This window comes from Podarcis bocagei (assembly GCF_964188305.1).
Source record: "Podarcis bocagei genome assembly, chromosome: 3".
In the NCBI taxonomy this organism is placed as follows: domain Eukaryota; kingdom Metazoa; phylum Chordata; class Lepidosauria; order Squamata; family Lacertidae; genus Podarcis; species Podarcis bocagei.
In genome coordinates, this window is record NC_138127.1 from 106,920,637 (window position 1) to 106,944,814 (window position 24,178).

The 24,178-nt window shown below is 46.7% G+C and overlaps 1 protein-coding gene and 1 pseudogene across 2 annotated transcripts; one reads left to right on the plus strand and one right to left on the minus strand.

Annotated features, from left to right (window-relative positions):
• The first annotated feature begins 5,777 nt into the window (after nt 1-5,777).
• On the plus strand, nt 5,778-7,535 carry LOC308583219 (inositol 1,4,5-trisphosphate receptor-interacting protein-like 1 pseudogene; annotated as a pseudogene). The gene has a single exon. The product of its transcript is annotated as an inositol 1,4,5-trisphosphate receptor-interacting protein-like 1 pseudogene (transcript).
• A 4,381-nt stretch (nt 7,536-11,916) lies between these two features.
• LOC308582801 (UPF0561 protein C2orf68 homolog) lies at nt 11,917-16,077 on the minus strand. Its single transcript, XM_081186260.1, has 3 exons — nt 15,100-16,077; nt 14,694-14,845; nt 11,917-12,955 (listed from the first exon to the last, which is right to left on the minus strand). Exons 1-3 carry the CDS (start codon nt 15,395-15,397, stop codon nt 12,833-12,835), a joined length of 573 nt encoding a protein of 190 aa, XP_081042386.1. The 5' UTR covers nt 15,398-16,077; the 3' UTR covers nt 11,917-12,832.
• Nucleotides 16,078-24,178: the final 8,101 nt, after the last annotated feature.

The window sequence follows — 24,178 nt, forward strand, 5'->3', positions numbered from 1 at the left end:
TGTGAAGCGATAGATTCTGCATAGGGCTGAAGTTGCTTAGCGAGAAATTTAGCGAGATTTTGTAGAGGTGAGCCTATGGAGCTGACTATTGGTCTGAGTGGTGTTCCTTCTTTGTGTATCTTGGGGAGACCGTAGAGTTTGGGGCATCTGGATGATTTTTCTCTGGGGATGATTCTTAGCTGGATTTCTTCACTGATAGGAGAGGCTTTTATTTTGGATTTGGTGGTTTTTTCCAGATAGGTGGTGGGATCTGTTTTTATAGGTTGGTAGGTAGGGTCTTGGAGTAGATTTGATAGTTTTGCTTGGTAGTCCGATGTGTTCATCACAACAGTGGCATTACCTTTGTCTGCTGGGAGAATGATTATGTTGTTGTCTTTCCTCAGGTTGGTGAGTGCTTTCTGTTCTTCTTTGTGTAAATTGCTTCTGGGTGGTTTGCTGGAGCAGAGGATGTTGGTGACTTCAAGTCTGATTTTATTGGCTTCATCTGGGTTGATTTTGGTTAGGCTAGCTTCGACTCCGCATATGATGTTTTCCGTGGGGATGCGTCTCGGGGCGACTGCAAAGTTGAAACCTTTGGAGAGTACTTTGGTTTCAGTTGAGGTGAGGATCCTGTCTGATATGTTATGTACTGTTTGTTTCATGGGTTGTTGTGGAGGGTGGCTGGGCTTCTGGCGTTTCTCTAGTTTGTGGAGTTTGTTGGTGTGTATGTCTGTCTTATGTGAGGACTCTGTTTCAGCTCTCCAAACGGCTAGTTGTTTGCATTTGTCCCAGAGTGCAGGGTGGATTTTGTTACAGAGTTTGAGGTGAAGAGTGAGCAGATCTTTGTTGGTTTGGTTTAGTAGGTATCTTTTCTTATGTAGTTCGTTTCTGATTAGGGATAGTTTAGTTCGTTTCAGGATCCTTTCGGTAGCTGGGGTTTTAGAGTGGAATTTAAGTTGGAAGCATGTGGGAATTAAGTTGTTGTCTCGGCAGTTGCGTAGGAACAAGAGATCACATAAGATGGTGGCTCTTCGGATTTCTAGTTTCTCGTAGGAAACCTTCCAGCTGACAAGAACCTACGAGAAACTAGAAATCCGAAGAGCCACCATCTTATGTGATCTCTTGTTCCTACGCAACTGCCGAGACAACAACTTAATTCCCACATGCTTCCAACTTAAATTCCACTCTAAAACCCCAGCTACCGAAAGGATCCTGAAACGAACTGAACTATCCCTAATCAGAAACGAACTACATAAGAAAAGATACCTACTAAACCAAACCAACAAAGATCTGCTCACTCTTCACCTCAAACTCTGTAACAAAATCCACCCTGCACTCTGGGACAAATGCAAACAACTAGCCGTTTGGAGAGCTGAAACAGAGTCCTCACATAAGACAGACATACACACCAACAAACTCCACAAACTAGAGAAACGCCAGAAGCCCAGCCACCCTCCACAACAACCCATGAAACAAACAGTACATAACATATCAGACAGGATCCTCACCTCAACTGAAACCAAAGTACTCTCCAAAGGTTTCAACTTTGCAGTCGCCCCGAGACGCATCCCCACGGAAAACATCATATGCGGAGTCGAAGCTAGCCTAACCAAAATCAACCCAGATGAAGCCAATAAAATCAGACTTGAAGTCACCAACATCCTCTGCTCCAGCAAACCACCCAGAAGCAATTTACACAAAGAAGAACAGAAAGCACTCACCAACCTGAGGAAAGACAACAACATAATCATTCTCCCAGCAGACAAAGGTAATGCCACTGTTGTGATGAACACATCGGACTACCAAGCAAAACTATCAAATCTACTCCAAGACCCTACCTACCAACCTATAAAAACAGATCCCACCACCTATCTGGAAAAAACCACCAAATCCAAAATAAAAGCCTCTCCTATCAGTGAAGAAATCCAGCTAAGAATCATCCCCAGAGAAAAATCATCCAGATGCCCCAAACTCTACGGTCTCCCCAAGATACACAAAGAAGGAACACCACTCAGACCAATAGTCAGCTCCATAGGCTCACCTCTACAAAATCTCGCTAAATTTCTCGCTAAGCAACTTCAGCCCTATGCAGAATCTATCGCTTCACACGTTACAAACTCCTTCCAGTTCATAGAAACAATAAAGAAGCAAAACCTACATCCCGATGACCTACTTGTGAGCTTCGATGTTGTATCTCTCTTCACACAAGTGCCCATTAATGAAGCCTTGACAGCCATTCAAAACAAATACAATCCCCCCGAATACATCCTGGACCTGACCAACCACTGCCTAACCAACACGTACTTCATCCACAATGGACAAAGATACAAACAGATAGAAGGAGCACCTATGGGATCACCCCTCTCACCGGTCATCGCAAATCTGTACATGGAACACTTTGAAACCAATGCTTTAGACAAGTCAGAACACAAACCCAAACTTTGGCTCAGATATGTTGACGACACCTTTGTAATTTGGCCACACGGGAAGGAAAAACTAGATAGCTTCCTCACACATCTCAACAGCCTACACCCCAAAATACAATTCACTATGGAAATAGAAGCCAACAACCAACTTCCCTTCCTTGACGTCCTAATCTACAAAAAACCTGATGGCTCCCTAGGACACACTATCTACCGGAAAAAAACACACACCAACCGCTACTTACATGCACAATCACACCACCACCCTGCACAAATAAACTCCGTAGCCAAGACTCTCATCTCCAGAACCAAACGCCTGGCTGACAAAGACCACTTGACAACTGAGTTACAGAATCTCTCAAATGTGTTAATCGCCAACGGATACCAGCAAAACAGGGTTACGAAGCTAATCCAAAAAGAAACACCCCCCAAAAACCAAGACACAGAAGAAAACAATGGCATGGCCCTCCTTCCTTATATCAAGGGCACTACAGATAAAATTAGCAAAATCCTCCATAAACACAATATCAAAACAGCCTTTTGCACCAACCAAAAAATAGCCAATATCCTCAGAAACCCAAAAGATAAAATCCAGTTAGAAAACCAAGGGGTCTATGAAATACCCTGCAAAGTCTGCCCAGCCACGTACATTGGACAAACAAACAGACGAATAAATGCACGTATCGCAGAACACAAGAATGCCGTCAAAAAAGAAGAAAAAACTTCCTCTCTTTACCAACACATGAAAGAAACAGGACACGAAATTAATTTTGCAGATTCCAAATTGCTCTTTAACATGGAACATCACCACAAGAGAATAATCATGGAAGCCATCGAGATAGAGAAACACCCTCACAACATGAACAAGCGTGACGACACGTCCCGCCTGCCAGACATCTGGAAATTAGCCCTCCCCACAAAAACCGACACCAGAACCAGAGGCACACAGAACGCCATCTCCAATCAACCACACCAGACCCAAACCCAGACCCTCTCCACAGATAAATTACAGACACCATCCAGTAGCCAAACCATAGTGGCACCTCCGGATGCTGCACCCCCCTGCAATCCCTACACAGATCTGGCTGGCACAGGGCACAAAACCACAGCTCGCCCCTATACACGAAGCCAAGCCGGAGCACAACTAAGTGCAGTACAGCCATCTTCTCAGAAAAACTATTCACAAGCTCAAGAGGTCAAGACACGAAAGCTTTAGCAACTAATCCACACCTAATGACCCTCCTAAGTGGTACTCAGAATATCACTCAAGTAATCACTCAAGATATCCCTCAAGTAATTAATGAACAAAAGAAGAAAAGGCACATTAACCTGGGAACTTCCTCTCTGCCCAGAACGTTGGAGGCTATACACCACACCCCCTCAACAGTATTTATAGGAACTCAAACACTGAGATCCTGCTCTGTTCTAGTAACAAGAAGCCGAAAGCACCAGCCTGAAGATGACGAGTGAGACCTCGTCGAAACGTCGCCTAGACACCCCAACTCTTACACGGGAAGACACCCGAAGACACCAAAACCTGCATTCCTGTACCCGTGAAAATCTACGAAAGCAAATATATATATATATATATATATATATATATATATATATATATATATATATGGGGACCACATGATTATTACAAAAAAGTGCCCCCACATGTAATATTACAAATCAGGAATTAAGTGCCACCCTCACTCCTCCGTCAATTACACTCCCCTTGCTTCCATCACATAGTACCATCCACTCAATTCTCACTTTGGCAAAACACTCAAAACATTCCACAACCCATCATCATGTCCAAATCCAGCAGTTGCAAAGACAAAAAACCAACATCTCTCACTTGGGATAACACAAACACCTTTCCCCCATCTGTCATCAAGGGAGATTAAACCCTTCCCCACCAAGAGACCCTCACCCTGGGGGGGGGGCCTTCAGGCCCAGCCACCAACGCCCTTGAGTCTTGACCCTCACAGAACAATAATGGCGGAAGAAGAATAAACTGAAAAGGACAAATCTGAGCAGGGATAGGAATGGCTAGCACCTTCTGAGATAGCAGTTACAGTGGATGCACCACTGAGTTGGATGGCTTTAAAAGAGGACTGGACAAATTCATGGAGGAGAAGGTCACAGGGGCCACTAGCCAGGATGCCGCTGCTCTGCCTCCATGGCTGGAAGCAGAAATGCTGGAAACAGGAAGGGACAGTGCTCTATCGCTCAGGTCCTGTGGTGAAGGTTTCTCACAGACTGGCCACTATGAGAACGGGAGGCTGGACTGAACCAGGCTCTTCTTGTGTCCTTCACTTGCTCTTTGACTTCTTTTGCTGACTTTCACCATGGCTATCACCAGTGCTTTTTTTCTGGGGGGATGCCAGGGCACGCATATCCCTAAACATTTTATGAATCTAAGTTTGGCCTCATTGAGCGGCAGTTTTTCAATATGAGTGGGAAAATGAGAGTACCCCTGTAATGGTTGGGAGTTACTCGTGCGTCATCCTGCTCCGTTTGAGCATTAGTTTGCCTGGTTAAACCCTCCGGACTGCACAGCCCATCTCAGCGTGGCTGCCCTTAGTCACTCGTAGAGTCTGTCTGTGGGCGTTTCTTAAAGCACTGCCAACATAAGAGTTGTTTGACGCCCAATCGTCTCCGCCTCTCGCTGCGTGGGAGTCTCCTGCGCAGGGTGGGCGTGGGCAGTGGGGTGCCTGGGCTCTCCTCACTAACTTCCAACGAAGAGTCCTGGAGCCCCTGCACCTCCCTGTCCCGTTGCTCTCCTGGATCCCTGGTGTTACACTTATTCCCTTCCCCTTCTTCCCAGCTGAGTCTCCCTCTATCGCTTGGACCTTCTCCTGCAGAATCAGAGACCCTCTCCTTCTCCCGTGCCTCTGATGGCAGTTCCCTGACAACCCCTAAACATTTTTTTTTAGAAAAAAAGCACTGGTTTCCATGGGCAAAAAGGACAATGGGAAAGCTACCTATTGCCACATTCTGAGCTGACTGACATGTGTTCTGGTATTGTGTTTTTTTTTGGGGGGGGACTGCTTGGCTCAGTGGTGGTCTGCTGGCTGAGCCCCTTTGGCTAACACCTCTGTGCAAGCAGGTATCAGGTAATAAGTACCTGAAGGGTGGGAAGAGCAGAAACATCCCAGATGTTTCCTATCCAGCTCTACCCCACCAACCCCACTTCCTTCCCACTCCCCACAGTTACCAATACCAGGAGGGGGAAATGTAGAAAATGGTAATCACTTAGCAAATAAGCTATGTTTACAATTTAATTGATATGATTTCTACTGATTGCAGGATTCAGTCTTTTCTCCAGGGCAGAATTCATGCAGCCTTGCTGAGAAATCTTCCTTGTCAACAGTTTGGATGCTTTTCTCTCTCATGTTTTTCTCCAGGGACATCTGCTTTAGAGATGGCCTTGGGCCCCCTTATCTTGCTGGCAGTGCTAGCTCTAGTTCATCAGCCCCTGATGGTCAGTGACAACACAGACTCGGCCACACTGGACCGGCTCCAGGAGCATGAGAAGCTGATGACAACAGAAATGGGACGCCTGCAGACAGAATTTGACTGGAACTGGGACCCAAGGCAGAGCCGGGAGGATTGGGTGACAACCGATCCGGCAGCAGAGGATGGAACCTGGGATGGGTGGCACTACGTATTGCTGGTCATTCTCATCCTGTTTGGGTGCTGCAGACACGCCATAGAGAAGGAACCCAGTTATGACTCCAGCACAGACAGCTCCAGCACCACTACCAGTGAAGAAGACTATGACGACACCGACACGGAATCCGAAGACGACGAATCCAAGCAAAAAATGCTGGAGACCTTCTATGACCAGCACGTTGACCTGGAAACCAGTCATCTGACCACCATGTGTGACTTTGTGGAGACCTTTGTGAATGACTTGCTGGAGGCTTGTCGCGGAGCCCTTCCCTACCAGAACACCCTCCTTGTGCTGGAGAATTGCATCGGGGTGGACAGTGCCTTTGAAGGATGGCACACACAGAAGCCTTCCAAAGCTTTCCGCCTTCTCGTGCCCATACAACCACCCAGGGGGTACTCTTTCCACATTGAAACTAGTAAATCTGAGGGTGCCCCAAGCACACATGGACACATCTTGGTGGAGACAGAATGTGTGTGCAAGAGAGAGAGGTTCCTGGGGGACGTGGTGTGTTTCCTTCACCATCCAGAGCAAGAACTGAGCAGTGACAAGCAAAGAAACCTCCTTATCCCCATTTTGTGCACCAGCTTCCACTTGGATGTGGAGAAAACCATCCACTGGTTCCAAGGCCTGGTGGGCAAGGCCTGGCCCAGTGTCCAGCCCAGGTACAACCTTGACCTTGTGCCTCAGCCTTCTAACTCAGCATGTCGACTGAAATTGGCATTCTGGTCAGGCAGGTCGATCTCTGTTGACATCATACTCGGGGTGCAGCAAGGAGACTCCTTGGTCTTCCTGGCCACCCAACCTGCCATGATGGATCGTTTGACTGGCAGCGTCTGGCAGAAGTCCTTTGCTGTCCAGGAGCTGCTCTTTTTTGAGTGGGTGAGCCGGCGAGTCCCAGAGAAGAGCTGCCACCTGAAATGTCTCCAGATCATAATCTATTTCAAAGAGTCCAGCCCATCAGAGGGGAAGAACATGGTGCTCACCAACTATCACTACAAGACTTGCCTGATGCATCTCTTGCTCTTTCAGCCCCCGTTGGACTGGGGCCCTGAGAGCTCTGCACGAAGACTTCAGGACATCCTCTGGTATATGCACACCGCCCTGCAGGAGATATATCTTCAGCATTTCCTTATTGGTAACATCTCCTTGCCTATCCAGATCCCTATGCCCAGGGTCCTCCGGAGTGCAAGACCCGTCAATCTTTTCAGGCACTTGGCAGAGGACCCAAACCTTCATGCCAAGGCAATGAAGGAGTTTGCAGAGGTTGTACAACCAGTGAGGGCTCTGTTAACAGGGTACCGACAGTAGCAAAAGTCAGCTCTGCTAGAAAGACCAGCCTTTTGTGGCTCCTCATAGACCCACATACCCTAACAGGGTTGGAAAGGCAGAGGGCGGTGGCCAGCAATGAAACAAGGCTGGCTTAGATGTGTAGGAGCATCTCTGATCCTGCTGGGATGGTGCCATGTGGGTATCTTTATATGCTCCAGTTCCAAAAGAATTTGCTATATTGAACTTGAAATAAAGGTTCCAGCAAACTGTGTTCTTAAATGCCTGCCAGGCCTCCAATGATGCCACTGTGTTTCACTGCTTCTCTAGGTCTACCTTTAGAACTAACCACAGGCATCTGATGGCCACAAGGCTGCATTTGCAACTTCCCTAGCTGTTTTTTCCAATGGAACATGAGATGGAAGGAGGGGTCACTAATCTGTCTTGGTCTGAAAACAAAAGAAGTGTGTCGATCCCTAACTATGGCAGCACTGTCACACTGTGTGCAGGGGCCGTACCCAACCCTCGTGGTGCCTGTGGCAGAAAATCCAAAGAAATTAATTAACATGGGGCACAGCAAGCTGTTTGAACAGGGCTGGGTCGCTTCTGACCATCCATATACTGTTGGGCTCCCATCAGCCCCAACCAGCATGGCCAAGGGCTGATGGGAGTTGTAGTCCAGCAACACCTGGGGGACCACAGTCTTCCTACCACTGAGTTGGAAAGCTGTCCTGCACATGCCTCATTCAAATGAATGGGAACCACCAGAGCATTTTTTATTCTCTTCAAAATAAGAACTGCACAATGTATCCCTGCAAAGGTTTCTGAGGACAGCAGTCTACCATGGATTCAAGGCTGGTTATGCATGCAATTTTTGAACAGCAGCCACACAATGCCCTCTTCAGAATGCCATCCTATATTATTTTCCCTTTTAGTTTCTGTGGGAAATCTAGCAAGTTAAAAAACAAAGAGCTGTGGAAATGGTAGATGTGGATATGGGGTGTGGTGGATACGAGGTGTGGCATTTGGATGAGGATGTGTAGAGGCAGTGAAAAGCTTGCATGCATGGAGAGCAGGGATTCCTAAATAAACTGTGCAGGAGCAGCCAGGCACTTGTCCAGGCTTCATGTTTCCTTCAGAATGAGGCCCAGGGGACGCAGGGATAGGCAGACCCCCAAACCTTTTGTGAAGCTAAGAATGGCCTCATTGCCGGGCAGTATTGCAATATGAGTAGGTAAATGAGAGTACAAAAATATATATATAGGAAAAAACCACTGGGCCCAGCAAAGGCTGAGGTGTCTTTAGGATTTATGGTTTATTTACAAATATATGCCACCTAAGCCTACAACGGAGGAGTTCACAGCATTAGCACTCCAAGAGACCTTGCTTCTCCCATAGTTGCAATCTTCAAACAGAAATCAAGCATCGCTCTGTCTCTCTGGCTTCCCAGCCTGCCCCTTCCACTTCCAGCTTCTACCTCACATCACTCCACTCCACTCTCTGCTCTTGTCTTTGCCTTTCTAAGTACCAGCGAGTTTGAGGGAGGCCAAACCCATTTTCTGTCTGATCCACTTCCTTTGTTCCTTTGTACTTGTAGAGTGTGGAGTACCGTATTTTCCGCCCTATAGGACGCACCAGCCCATAGGACGCACCTAGCTTTTTGGGGGGGAAATCAAGGAAAAAATTGTTATTTCCCCCCCAGGTTTGCGCAGCCATCCCCAAGCTAGAAGAGGGAGACGGAGCGCTCCGTCTCCCTCTTCTGCCTTCAGGGACAGCCTCTCTAGCCTCCGTGGGGCAGCGGCTTGCCCCACTGTCCCCCGAGCTTATGGGGCTGGCGATGGGGAGAAGCAAGCTTGGTTCTCCCCCCCCCCCCGGCAGCCTCCAGATCAGGTCGGGGAATAGCGGGGTGACGGCCCTCCGCCTCCCCACTACCCCCCGAGCTTGTGGGGCTGGCAGGGGGGGGGAGAGAAGTTAGCTTGCTTCTCTCCCCCCCCCCCAGCCAGCCTTCAGATCAGGTCGGGGAATAGCAGGGTGATGGCGCTCCGCCTCCCCACTACCCCCCGAGCTTGTGGGGCTGGCAGGGGGGGGGAGAGAAATTAGCTTGCTTCTCCCCCCCCCCCCGGCAGCCTCCAGATCAGGTCGGGGAATAGCAGGGTGACGGCGCTCCGCCTCCCCACTACCCCCCGAGCTTGTGGGGCTGGCAGGGGGGGGAGAGAAGTTAGCTTGCTTCTCTCCCCCCCCCCCCGCCAGCCTTCAGATCAGGTCGGGAATAGCAGGGTGATGGCGCTCCGCCTCCCCGCTATCCACCGAGCTTATGGGGCTGGCGATTGGGAGAAGCAAGCTTGCTTCTCCCTCCCCCCCCCCCCGCCAGCCTCCAGATCAGGTCGGGGAATAGCGTGGTGGCGGTGCTCCGCCTCCCCACTATCCCCCGAGGTTGTGGGCTGTAGGCTGCAGGGACCTCCCGCCGGGCTTGCAAGGCTTGCGGATAGCTTTCTGAAGCCTGGAGAGGGAGAGGGGTCAGTGCGCACCGACCCCTCTCGCTCTCCGGGCTTCAGGGAAAGCCTGCATTCGCCCCATTGGACGCGCCCAGATTTCCCCTTCATTTTTGGAGGGGAAAAAGTGTGTCCTATAGGGCGAAAAATACGGTAAATTTGTAGTTTTTTAAAAAAACACAATTTAAACAGTTAAAATCATTGGCAGCATTATAATGACATTTGTAATGTGAAATTGATTGTGATAAATTAGGAGTACATAATAGTTGGGAAAAGTGTAAGATGCAAAAAATTAATTTTTAAAATTTAAGAACCCATGGGAGGGAGGGAAGTCGGAAGGTTCAGAGAACCTTGTTATTGGATATATGTGTGAGAGATAAGATGTATAAAATTGGAAACGAATAAAAAAATCATTTAAAAAAATATATGTTGGTGCTGACCTTGAAAGCCCTAAACGGCCTCCGCCCAGTATGCGTAAAGGAGCATCGCCACCCCCATCATTGAGCCCGGACACTGAGGTCCAGCTCCGAGGGCCTCCTGGTGGTTCCCTCACTGCAAGAAACGAAGTTATAGGGAACAAGGCTGAGGGCCTTCTTGGTAGTGGCACCCGCCCTGTGGAAACAAGCAACTATCTGACTTTTAGAAGGTACTGAAAGAAGCCCTGTTTAGGGAAGTTTTAAACGTCTGATGTTTTATTATAATTTTAATTACACTCATTAATACTCAGTGGATTTTCCACGGTCAACATTTGGTGTTTGGAATCCATTATTATTGGAAATTGGACTTGGTTGCCAGTAGTTCTTCATTCATATTAAAGTGGGGTTTTTTGCGGGGGGTGTTGTATGTTCACTAGGCATTCAGACACCTTAGTGAACATCTTGACTTTAAGAAAGCCGACTTCATCAAACTTAGGGAAGTGCTGGGTGAGATCCCATGGACAGTAATACTAAAAGGAAAGGGAGTTCATGATGGCTGGGAGTTTGTTAAGAGGGAGATAGTAAAAGCACAACGTCAGGCAATACCAATGAGACGGAAACATGGAAGGTGCCTAAAGAAGCCAGGGTGGCTATCTAAAGAACTTTTAACTGAGTTAAGATTAAAAAAGGATGTGTACAAAAAATGGAAAAGGGGGGAAACCACCAAAGAGGAATTCAAACAAATAGCCAGCACATGTAGACACAAAGTCAGAAAAGCTAAAGCACAGAATGAACTCAGGCTTGCTAGAGAGGTTAAAAGCAACAAAAAAGGCTTTTATGGGTATGTCCGTTGCAAAAGGAAGAACAAAGAAACAGTGGGGTCACTCAGAGGAGAAGATGGGGAAATGCAAACAGGGGACACAGAAAGGGCTGAACTCCTCAATGCCTTCTTTGCCCCAGTCTTCTCCGATAAAGAAAACAATGCCCAACCTGAAGAATTTGGAGCAAATGATTCAGCAGAGGAAACACAGCCCAGAATAACTAAGGAGATAGTACAAGAATAGATGATACAAATATTACAGACGTAAGCTCCGAGATTCAAAGAGCAAAGAGACAGTCAAGAAATATCTGAACTTGTTTCTGAGGTGTTTGCTTCTCATCTACCCTGCTGGTCACTGCCTGGACCCTTGTGGACTGGCACTGCACCAATTCAGGCAAGACGAGCGGCTGGGACTGAGTCTTGGCCTCCAAGTCCAGTTTCCAATAATAATAGATTGCAAACACCAAATGCGGACTATGGAAAATCCATTGAGTATTCATGAGAGTGAAATTCCATTATTACCCCCCTCTCTGCTGTGTGTTTGTGTGCCTCCGCCTCAATTTTATAAAATCCCTTCTCCTTTTAGAACTAGCTACTAGGCTAGATGAACAAGTAGCCTGCACTGGCAGAAATAAGCTTCCTGTGTTTCTATAGGCAGCTAAATCTCAAAGCAGATTTATGGAGGATGCTGTAAACTTATATTTGAAATATAAAAGGAGACAAAAAATTGCACCAGGAAACATAGGCAGACAGAAATATATTTTCCTTCCAGAGGAAGGGTCATGGGAGGATCAAAGCCCTTAGAACAAATTCCAAGATTCTGTTCATAGCTACAGCAAAGGACTAATGCGAAACAGCAAGTTGCATGCGTTTATTAACAATCATGTGGCGTGTTTTTCAGATTTGTTGATGAAAAGAGCACTGCACAACAGCATCCCTAGCCCCAAGAAAATCCCGCCAAATGCTGGATGAAACCCAGTCAATTGCCCATATTCTAACAACATAAATAAAGCTAAAAATCAACCTATGCAGCCCTATTTTGAGGGGAAAGAGTCTACAGGCAGAAAAAATATGCTGTAGAAAGGACATGTCTAAGTCTGAACAAGGCTTGTTGACTCCAACAGCCCCCTTGCTCTTGGAAGACTGACCTGCCAGTCCCACCCGAGAGATGCTGGGTCAAATCACAATCACCCTAAGGCATTCCAGTTGTAAAGTTGCTTATGTCTCCTGCCCAGACAAATTGCAGGGAACTAGTAAGTGCTCACCCAAATGCTACGACATGGGTCCAAGCACTTTTCACCCACAGAAAGATTGCTGAGCAACAATATGAAATGTCCCCCTTGGTCTGTATTCACCTAATAGCTAGAGATACAACAGCCAGCAGTTTGGCTAATCCCAAGAGAGGGGAGACAGAAGGTTTGACAGAAGGTTTGGTCATGAGCCAATTGCCCAGGGCTATAAAGGAGACATCTGACCAAGTTTCAACTGGTCTGCTTCTTGCTGTGTAGGTCTCCAAGGGAACGCAAGCTGTTCGCAAAAGAGATTCTCCTACTGCTCCTCCCAATCACTCATCCAGGGCGCAGTGTCTCAGCTGTGTCTCAGGAGGAGGAAGCTACAATGGCCAGTCCCACCTTGTGCCAGGGTTCAGCTAGTTCCCTGCCCCTCTTAAAGGCTTCAAACCAACAGCTATGGGGCATGTCCCACTGGCCCCTTCCCAGAAAGGGTTTCCCAGGTAAGCATTAGCAAACAGCACAGGCATCCAGACCAGTCCCTCAGCGCTTCGCCCGCCGCTTCTCCTGCTCCTCCTGCACCCGCTGCCTCAGGGCCTCGCGCATAGCTGGTTCCAGCTGGTTCTCAGCACTGACCTTCTCGGCTACCTCATCAGGGTCATTGTCCTATGGGAAAGAAGGAAAGGCCCCATTAAAATGGCAGGTTCAAAACATCTACATTACCATGCGCAGGGAATGGGAAACCACTAGGGAGATTTCCGAAAGCAAAACCCTTTGCACTCCACCCCGTGGCTGAAAAGCCTGTAAGCTACGGCTGCCGTATGTCCGGATTTTGCTGGACATTACCAGGATTTCAAAGGCGGAATTGATGTCTGGGGGGCATTTCTGAAAGGTGGCACTTTGTCCTGGATCTTAAGCAAGTCAATCGAAAAATTATGTTTTTTGGCATTTTAGGGTTTTCCTTAAAAAAAGGTCAGTAATTTTGGTGGTTTCACAAAAAGAAGCCCAACAATTTTGGGGTGTCCTGGTTTTATGTAAGCCAGCCAGCTTCCTAAGTACTGTTGATTTTGTAAGCTTTCCTAGGCGGCTATATAGGTTTCTGCCATATACATCCACTTTCTATGGTTCTGAAACTTCTCTTCCGTTGTTGTTTTTAACTGCTTTGGAACTATTTTTACCTGTTTTTATTATATTTCATAAATCACCTTTGGATATATGTGGAAGGTTATTAATACATAAGAACTACAGGCATGCCTCCATTTACACAACTTGTGCGCAACCGCACAGACACACAGTGCTGGGAAAGAAATAGAATCATACCAGAAAATGACAGAAGAGAGCTGGAGAGTCCTCATGACTCATGAGGAAACCCTCCTCAGACCTGAAGAAGACACTGTGGTGGAAGAAGCCCCAAACAGGCCTGGGGTGCAGAGGGGCTTTATTTAGGCTGCGCGGCTTCCCTGCCTAACAGCTGATGTGTGGGGTAGTGCAGCTGCTGCTGCAGTTTCCCCACACATCCTTCAGCAAGCTCCAGAGCTTCAACTCTAGATATTTTTGTCTGGATTAGAGAGAACAGGGGAGAGGGAGGTGGAGAGCAGGGGAAAACACGCATTTAAAGTCTTTATGGAGGGTTCTCCCTATGTTGTGCGATTTCACCTACATGTACGGGACCCGGAATGTAGCCCCATGTAAAAGGAGGGATGCCTGTACTCCTGAGTGGAATGGATGCATTTCCTGGGTGATTTGCAAACTTCTGTTTGAAGTGCACTATTTTGGCCTAACCTAGTGCTAAGCTTCTGCATGACAATCTATTTTTAGTAACTTGTAACTGTAGTTTATTTTCGTAAATGGAATTAACATATTTACTGAACTTGTGTTACTTAAGTTATATTTTTTTATTTTCATTTAAGAAAAGAAGAATAAAATGATGGTTCTACACAGCAGTTAATATATAACTATATTCCGCACAAAAATCCCACAATCTCAAAACCAAGATCTTAAGATGTATATATTTAGGCTCAGAAGCAAGTCCCTTTTGGTCCTTGAAAGTGTGCTTAAGACTGTAGCTTTCAATTAGCAAAAGTCTTTCCATGCAGTTCCATTTAAAATGGATCCTACTTCTCTCAGTGTTACTGGAATCAACCTTTAAATTAGTAACTTCCCATTTCCTCCATTACTGAGACCCATCCTTTAAACAGTAATTTCATATTTTTTTTCAGATAGGGCAATCCTTCAGTTTACTCTTTCTTTCATTTCATTTTGTGTTTTAGCAGTAAACATGCAATGAAATTATTAAGATAAAGAACAAAGGACTATGGATCTGGAGGAAGAGGCCAGGCAGCAGACATGATAGCAATGCAAAAGGAAACCTAGGTTTGCCCCAGCATGTCACCCAGTCACATACCTGGTGTACAACAATGGAAGTGATCTTTCCACTGTCAGCCTCATATTCCAGGCAGAAGAGAGCTGGTCCAGAAGAGAGCTGGTCTGGTTCTGTACTGGAGCTGCTTTCACTCGATCCCTCATACTCCAGGCCAGATATGGTTTCAGCTCTACCTGAAATGCAAAGAGGAAATAGCAAGGGAGGCAGCTGTTTGTCTTGCTGTTTGGTATCCCCATATAAAATGTGGTCCCAGGAAAAGGTATTCACATCTTGGCCCCATCCTATTTGTGCCAATAAAAGCTTCAGCAGAACCTTCAAAGGGCCCTGTTCTTTGAAGCACGGAATATGGAGTCCTGACATCTCCCTTTGCCAGAGTAATTGTTACAACAACAGAAACATGAGAAGATGGACAGTTGATTTCACTCACTTCTCCGGCAGGGGTGATAGACCTGCTGATCTGGTTTCTTGGGCCTGGCTGGGGCTGGTGTATGCCTCTTCTTTACCTTAGCTTCCTTCATCTCCTTATCATAGTCATCCCTGGAGAGGAAGTGGGAAAACAACACAGTCTTTTCATAGGACACTTTAGAGGGTTGAAAAAATGCACAATTGCTGGGAAGAAATCTCATGTGGTACTCCAGACCTGTCAAACAGTCCCGTCTCCTCACCAATAAACCCTTTAAAACAATTTCATTTAATATTTTTATTGCTAAAAATGTCAGCTTCATTTATACCCAACCCAAGTTTGGCCAAAATTTTGTTCCCTTTGAGCGCAATCCTGCAAACAGTTATAAAAGGAATTAACTTGTCAGTTGATACATTTTATTATTACAATAATTGATTAAGGTTTTGCAAGATGAGCATCATCTTTCCCTCCACTGGCTATGAACACCCAAAAGAACCCTATAGGACACATGTTCAGAGACCAATCCAAGTGATTTCAATAAACTTACTCAGAGTCTCAGATAAATGTTTTCAGAAATGAAACCTACATTTTTGTTTTTACTATTTAATAGCTGTGTAATTCTCTGCATGTGTAGTTAGTAGTAAAGCCCACTGCATTCCACAGGACTTGCAACACAATCCTAACCATGTCTACTCAGAAGCAAGTACTACGCAATTCAATGGGGTTTACTCCCAGGTAAGTGGGAGCCGGCTTGCTGCCTTATTCCCTCGGATTTCTAAGTAAGATTTCTAAGTAGGATTGCGGTGATAGTATTGGACTGGATTTCAGTCGTGCTTTTTGTATGCAGACAGTTCCATTGTTTTAGCAACAGCAAAAACTGCAAAAGAAGACCAATGACTTATATTCCATACATACCTAGAGAAATCAACATAATATCTCACTTTGATTTTGAGAAAATACTGACCTACCTAACAGGGCTGGCATAAGGTACTGAAATACCACCCGGAAAACGCAATGATCACCAAAAATGGAATTATTCAAGCTGGTGTTATTTCTCGCACACTGCAATAGTTAACAATAAAAAGAAGGGAGATGCAGCACAACCGAAGAAAGGTATTCACTCCTGACGGGAGACGTTGACGGAAGGTCAACAAGTATCTCACTCGGTTTGCCCCGGGGGAGGCCAGTTACCTCTGACTGCGAGCTGAGATACTGATACTTAGCTCGGTTGGATAGAGCGTGGTGCTGATAATGCCAAGGCTGCAGGTTCGACCTTCGTAACGGCCACCTGCATTTTCCTGCATTTCGGGGTTGGACTAGATGGCCCTTAGGATTCCTTCTAATTCTGCAGGTCTGTGATTCTAACATCTCTGGGGGGGGGGGGGCACACAACTTGCATCTCCAGCTAAAAAGAGCTAGATGAGCAGTTTACGATATGTGGTCATATTCCGGGTGCACATAACTGTTGCTGCACCTCCTACCCCCAACGGGTCTTTAGCAGTGAGTGACTACTGACCTGCATTTACTACTGACGCTGTGCCTTGGATTTCAACCTCTTTATTTGGCTACGTGCTGGTGCAGTGGTTGATCAGCTTGCACTCTCTCTGTATTGTGCTAATTGTTGCCACCCACCCACTCCTTGGGTCCTGGCTGGGCCCTTCAAATCCAGAGAGAAGCTGGGGTTATGCCAAAGCAGCCAGCCCACATTGATAGGTAGTGAATTACATACGATAGGATGTTCCAGCCCTGAATGACAGAAGTGTGGAAACTTGCTCTGAGTTTAGGAACAAGGCAGCAAAAACTATGCTTGTCCTCCTCTCTGGTCTTTGGTTCTGTGTTGTGATTGATCCTGTTCTAGCCACTGAAACATGGCTTGGAATAAGACTTGTTGACGTCATGATTGTCTAAGAAATTGTAGGGAGGAGCATAGGCTAATTGCTCATGGAATTATAAAGCTTTATCAAGTACCTCCAAAGCCATTAAAAATCTGTTTGGTATACAAAATAATTGAGCTTCTTCTTATAAAAGTGTTGAGAATAGTCAGGCAGCTGATGTAATAATGGGGGTCTATAAAAAGACTATTGATCTTTGGTCTATAGCATAACCCTGCAGGACTCTTCAACCAAACGTTCGGCCCCTTCTCCGGATGGGAAGAGTAAGTCCAAGGTGCAGGGTTCTTGGTGTTGGGCAGGGTTATCCTTGGGCCTTCTCAAGTCTGGAAGCCAGCCCGACTGAGAGCCATAGCGGTCAAGAGTGCTGGACTAGCAGCTGGGAGACAGGGGTTCGAATCCCCACTCGCCATAAATAGGAATCTTTCTCCTGCTGAACAGCTCCCATTTCATTGCCCCACTTCCCAAATTAAAGACAGAACACAATTTAATCAGAGGAAATGGGTGTGTGGATCCTGCAATTGTTGATCAGATAAGAACGTATTTATTTTGTGTGAGTTTCATATACTGTTGTCAGGAAAACCCTCAGAGTGGTTATGGATAAAATGATTAACAAAAAGTTAAAAACAGCTACAGTGGTACCTCGGGTTACAGACACTTCAGGTTACAGACTCCGCTAACCCAGAAATAGTACCTCGGGTTAAGAACTTTGCTTCAGGATGGGAACAGAAATTGTGCAGCGGTGGCACGGCAGCAGCGGGAGGCCCCATTAGCTAAAGTGGTACCTCAGGTTATGAACAGTTTCAGGTTAAGAACGGACTTCCAGAACAAATTAAGTTCTTAACCCGAGGAAAAGTTGTTGTTTTTTTGTATACTGCCCATCATCTGAAGATCCCTGCACAAAAACACAAGGGGCAAACGCAAAACGCTCGGTAGAAACAGGAACAAAAACAAAACAAACCAATAACACCCTTTCCATTAATTAAAATCAATGATAAGCTAAAAACCGGATTCAAACACATGCCATACTTCTTAGCATCTGGATAGGCTTGCCTGAACAATAATGCTTTTAACAGGCACCGAAAAAGAGTACAGCGAAGTTGCCTGCCTCTTGTCAATAAGCAGCGAGTTCCAAAGTGGGGCGCTGCTGCACTAAAATATTGATTTATTACATATGCAGAGTGAGCGTTATGGGGTGCTTGTTGGTTCCGCAGATGGAAGTGGCTGAGTGGGGAAGGCAGCCTTTGCAAGTAAACTAGTCCCAAACTGTGAAAGGCTTCTTCTTACCGTCAAACATTATGCTCCAAGTCATGTAGAAGCCGTCCATCATCAGGTAGAAATTCTTTAAATCCTCAGGCAAGACACAGGCATTCTTCTGCAAGAAGAGGCGAGGGCAGAAGAAAAAGAGAACCAAGCAGCAGCCACTGCCTCTGCAGCAGCAATTGCCAGTTTGGCTCCGTCTAGATATGGTTGGGGAGGGAGGGGGGAACTGGCCCTCGGCTGGACAACTGACCCGGCCGGGCTCTGTTTCCCAGGGAAGCAGCAAGAAGTTGCAATCCAAAGTTGCAGAAGCGCCCTGCTCCTTCTTCCGCGGAGGAAAACGCTCCTGCGGAGGCGAGAGGCAGCGAGGAGGCGACGAGGTGAGGCTTTTGTGAGGTAGGGAGAGGAAAGACGGGGGAGGGAACCCAAGGAGGATTTGCACGAGAGGGAATGAAGGGGAAACGCGCCTCCCCCGCGGAGCACTTTTCCCCGGGAAATGCACGGGGTGGGGTCGTGGCTGATCCGTGCTGCGCGCTCGCGTCGTGCGGCCCAAAGTGCTGCAGGATCGCCAATGCAAGACCCCCTTTTAAAACCTCCCCCTCCCCCAGCTCTGGAAAAAAGGGGGAAGGGAAGGGAAGGGAAGGAGGAAGGGTATGGCGTCAGGGTGCGGAGGCTGCCCGTGCCCGGCCAGGCGTCGGTGGCGGCGTCAGCGCTGCTGCAGCGGCTGCTCCTCCTGCAAGCAGTGAGTGGAGCGCAGCCGCAGCGGCGGTGGGGGGGGGGGCGCGCCAAGGCGCAAGGCTGGCGGTGGCGGCGGGGAGCCCGGCGGAGGAAGGAACTTGTCTCTTCCCTCTGGACTCGTGCCCCCCCCGCAGATGTTGCGCCCGGTGCGGCTGGCACCCCTGGCACCCCCCACGCTACGCCACTGAGTCCAACCATATCTAGACGGAGCCAAACTGGCAATTGCTGCTGCAGAAGAATGCCTGTGTCTTGCCTGAGGATTTAAAGAATTTCTACCTGATGATGGACGGCTTCTACATGACTTGGAGCATAAAGTTTGACGGTAAGAAGAAGCCTTTCACAGTTTGGGACTAGTTTACTTGCAAAGGCTGCCTTCCCCACTCAGCCACTTCCATCTGCGGAACCAACAAGCACCCCATAACGCTCACTCTGCATATGTAATAAATCAATATTTTAGTGCAGCAGCGCCCCACTTTGGAACTCGCTGCTTATTGACAAGAGGCAGGCAACTTCGCTGTACTCTTTTTCGGTGCCTGTTAAAAGCATTATTGTTCAGGCAAGCCTATCCAGATGCTAAGAAGTATGGCATGTGTTTGAATCCGGTTTTTAGCTTATCATTGATTTTAATTAATGGAAAGGGTGTTACTGGTTTGTTTTGTTTTTGTTCCTGTTTCTACCGAGCGTTTTGCGTTTGCCCCTTGTGTTTTTGTGCAGGGATCTTCAGATGATGGGCAGTATACAAAAAAACAACAACTTTTCCTCGGGTCAAGAACTTAATTTGTTCTGGAAGTCCGTTCTTAACCTGAAACTGTTCATAACCTGAGGTACCACTTTAGCTAATGGGGCCTCCCGCTGCTGCCGTGCCACCGCTGCACAATTTCTGTTCCCATCCTGAAGCAAAGTTCTTAACCCGAGGTACTATTTCTGGGTTAGCGGAGTCTGTAACCTGAAGTGTCTGTAACCCGAGGTACCACTGTAGCTGTTTTTAACTTTTTGTTAATCATTTTATCCATAACCACTCTGAGGGTTTTCCTGACAACAGTATATGAAACTCACACAAAATAAATACGTTCTTATCTGATCAACAATTGCAGGATCCACACACCCATTTCCTCTGATTAAATTGTGTTCTGTCTTTAATTTGGGAAGTGGGGCAATGAAATGGGAGCTGTTCAGCAGGAGAAAGATTCCTATTTATGGCGAGTGGGGATTCGAACCCCTGTCTCCCAGCTGCTAGTCCAGCACTCTTGACCGCTATGGCTCTCAGTCGGGCTGGCTTCCAGACTTGAGAAGGCCCAAGGATAACCCTGCCCAACACCAAGAACCCTGCACCTTGGACTTACTCTTCCCATCCGGAGAAGGGGCCGAACGTTTGGTTGAAGAGTCCTGCAGGGTTATGCTATAGACCAAAGATCAATAGTCTTTTTATAGACCCCCATTATTACATCAGCTGCCTGACTATTCTCAACACTTTTATAAGAAGAAGCTCAATTATTTTGTATACCAAACAGATTCTTAATGGCTTTGGAGGTACTTGATAAAGCTTTATAATTCCATGAGCAATTAGCCTATGCTCCTCCCTACAATTTCTTAGACAATCATGACGTCAACAAGTCTTATTCCAAGCCATGTTTCAGTGGCTAGAACAGGATCAATCACAACACAGAACCAAAGAGCAGAGAGGAGGACAAGCATAGTTTTTGCTGCCTTGTTCCTAAACTCAGAGCAAGTTTCCACACTTCTGTCATTCAGGGCTGGAACATCCTATCGTATGTAATTCACTACCTATCAATGTGGGCTGGCTGCTTTGGCATAACCCCAGCTTCTCTCTGGATTTGAAGGGCCCAGCCAGGACCCAAGGAGTGGGTGGGTGGCAACAATTAGCACAATACAGAGAGAGTGCAAGCTGATCAACCACTGCACCAGCACGTAGCCAAATAAAGAGGTTGAAATCCAAGGCACAGGGTCAGTAGTAAATGCAGGTCAGCAGTCACTCACTGCTAAAGACCCGTTGGGGGGAGGAGGCGCAGCAACAGTTATGTGCACCCGGAATATGACCACATATCGTAAACTGCTCATCTAGCTCTTTTTAGCTGGAGATGCAAGTTGTGTGCCCCCCCCCAGAGATGTTAGAATCACAAACCTGCAGAATTAGAAGGAATCCTAAGGGTCATCTAGTCCAACCCCGAAATGCAGGAAAATGCAGGTGGCCATTACGAAGGCCGAACCTGCAGCCTTGGCATTATCAGCACCACGCTCTATCCAACCGAGCTAAGTATCAGTATCTCAGCTCGCAGTCAGAGGTAACTGGCCTCCCCCAGGGCAAACAGAGTGAGATACTTGTTGACCTTCCGTCAACGTCTCCCGTCAGGAGTGAATACCTTTCTTCGGTTGTGCTGCATCTCCCTTCTTTTTATTGTTAACTATATATTAACTGCTGTGTAGAACCATCATTTTATTCTTCTTTTCTTAAATGAAAATAAAAAATATAACTTAAGTAACACAAGTTCAGTAAATATGTTAATTCCATTTACGAAAATAAACTACAGTTACAAGTTACTAAAAATAGATTGTCATGCAGAAGCTTAGCACTAGGTTAGGCCAAAATAGTGCACTTCAAACAGAAGTTTGCAAATCACCCAGGAAATGCATCCATTCCACTCAGGAGTACAGGCATCCCTCCTTTTACATGGGGCTACATTCCGGGTCCCGTACATGTAGGTGAAATCGCACAACATAGGGAGAACCCTCCATAAAGACTTTAAATGCGTGTTTTCCCCTGCTCTCCACCTCCCTCTCCCCTGTTCTCTCTAATCCAGACAAAAATATCTAGAGTTGAAGCTCTGGAGCTTGCTGAAGGATGTGTGGGAAAACTGCAGTGGCAGCTGAACTACCCCACACATCAGCTGTTAGGCAGGAAAGCCGCGCAGCCTAAATAAAGCCCCTCTGCACCCCAGGGCTGTTTGGGGCTTCTTCCACCACAGTGTCTTCTTCAGGTCTGAGGAGGGTTTCCTCATGAGTCATGAGGACTCTCCAGCTCTCTTCTGTCATTTTCTGGTATGATTCTATTTCTTTCCCAGCACTGTGTGTCTGTGCGGTTGCGCACAAGTTGTGTAAATGGAGGCATGCCTGTAGTTCTTATGTATTAATAACCTTCCACATATATCCAAAGGTGATTTACGAAATATAATAAAAACAGGTAAAAATAGTTCCAAAGCAGTTAAAAACAACAACGGAAGAGAAGTTTCAGAACCATAGAAAGTGGATGTATATGGCAGAAACCTATATAGCCGCCTAGGAAAGCTTACAAAATCAACAGTACTTAGGAAGATGGCTGGCTTACATAAAACCAGGACACCCCAAAATTGTTGGGCTTCTTTTTGTGAAACCACATAAATTACTGACCTTTTTTTAAGGAAAACCCTAAAATGCCAAAAAACATAATTTTTCGATTGACTTGCTTAAGATCCAGGACAAAGTGCCACCTTTCAGAAACGCCCCCCAGACATCAATTCCGCCTTTGAAATCCTGGTAATGTCCAGCAAAATCCGGACATACGGCAGCCGTAGCTTACAGGCTTTTCAGCCACGGGGTGGAGTGCAAAGGGTTTTGCTTTCGGAAATCTCCCTAGTGGTTTCCCATTCCCTGCGCATGGTAATGTAGATGTTTTGAACCTGCCATTTTAATGGGGCCTTTCCTTCTTTCCCATAGGACAATGACCCTGATGAGGTAGCCGAGAAGGTCAGTGCTGAGAACCAGCTGGAACCAGCTATGCGCGAGGCCCTGAGGCAGCGGGCGCAGGAGGAGCGGCGGGCGAAGCGCTGAGGGACTGGTCTGGATGCCTGTGCTGTTTGCTAATGCTTACCTGGGAAACCCTTTCTGGGAAGGGGCCAGTGGGACATGTCCCATAGCTGTTGGTTTGAAGCCTTTAAGAGGGGCAGGGAACTAGCTGAACCCTGGCACAAGGTGGGACTGGCCATTGTAGCTTCCTCCTCCTGAGACACAGCTGAGACACTGCGCCCTGGATGAGTGATTTGGAGGAGCAGTAGGAGAATCTCTTTTGCGAACAGCTTGCGTTCCCTTGGAGACCTACACAGCAAGAAGCACACCAGTTGAAACTTGGTCAGACGTCTCCTTTATAGCCCTGGGCAATTGGCTCATGACCAAACCTTCTGTCAAACCTTCTGTCTCCCCTCTCTTGGGATTAGCCAAACTGCTGGCTGTTGTATCTCTAGGTATTAGGTGAATACAGACCAAGGGGGACATTTCATATTGTTGCTCAGCAATCTTTCTGTGGGTGAAAAGTGCTTGGACCCATGTCGTAGCATTTGGGTGAGCACTTACTAGTTCCCTGCAATTTGTCTGGGCAGGAGACATAAGCAACTTTACAACTGGAATGCCTTAGGGTGATTGTGATTTGACCCAGCATCTCTCGGGTGGGACTGGCAGGTCAGTCTTCCAAGAGCAAGGGGGCTGTTGGAGTCAACAAGCCTTGTTCAGACTTAGACATGTCCTTTCTACAGCATATTTTTTCTGCCTGTAGACTCTTTCCCCTCAAAATAGGGCTGCATAGGTTGATTTTTAGCTTTATTTATGTTGTTAGAATATGGGCAATTGACTGGGTTTCATCCAGCATTTGGCGGGATTTTCTTGGGGCTAGGGATGCTGTTGTGCAGTGCTCTTTTCATCAACAAATCTGAAAAACACGCCACATGATTGTTAATAAACGCATGCAACTTGCTGTTTTGCATTAGTCCTTTGCTGTGGCTATGAACAGAATCTTGGAATTTGTTCTAAGGGCTTTGATCCTCCCATGACCCTTCCTCTGGAAGGAAAATATATTTCTGTCTGCCTATGTTTCCTGATGCAATTTTTTGTCTCCTTTTATATCTCAAATATAAGTTTACAGCATCCTCCATAAATCTGCTTTGAGATTTAGCTGCCTATAGAAACACAGGAAGCTTATTTCTGCCAGTGCAGGCTACTTGTTCATCTAGCCTAGTAGCTAGTTCTAAAAGGAGAAGGGATTTTATAAAATTGAGGCGGAGGCACACAAACACACAGCAGAGAGGGGGGTAATAATGGAATTTCACTCTCATGAATACTCAGTGGATTTTCCATAGTCCGCATTTGGTGTTTGCAATCTATTATTATTGGAAACTGGACTTGGAGGCCAAGACTCAGTCCCAGCCCCTCGTCTTGCCTGAATTGGTGCA

Bases quoted from the DNA above. Each gene is read 5' to 3' on its own strand.
- LOC308582801 (XM_081186260.1), bottom strand. From the start codon at position 15,397: ATGAAGCTGACATTTTTAGCAATAAAAATATTAAATGAAATTGTTTTA. The intron at 14,846-15,099 runs GTGAGTGAAATC...TTTGCATTTCAG, and splicing joins CTATCACCCCTGCCGGAGAA to GTAGAGCTGAAACCATATCT. The intron at 12,956-14,693 runs GTATGTGACTGG...TCTTTCCCATAG, and splicing joins CTTCCATTGTTGTACACCAG to GACAATGACCCTGATGAGGT.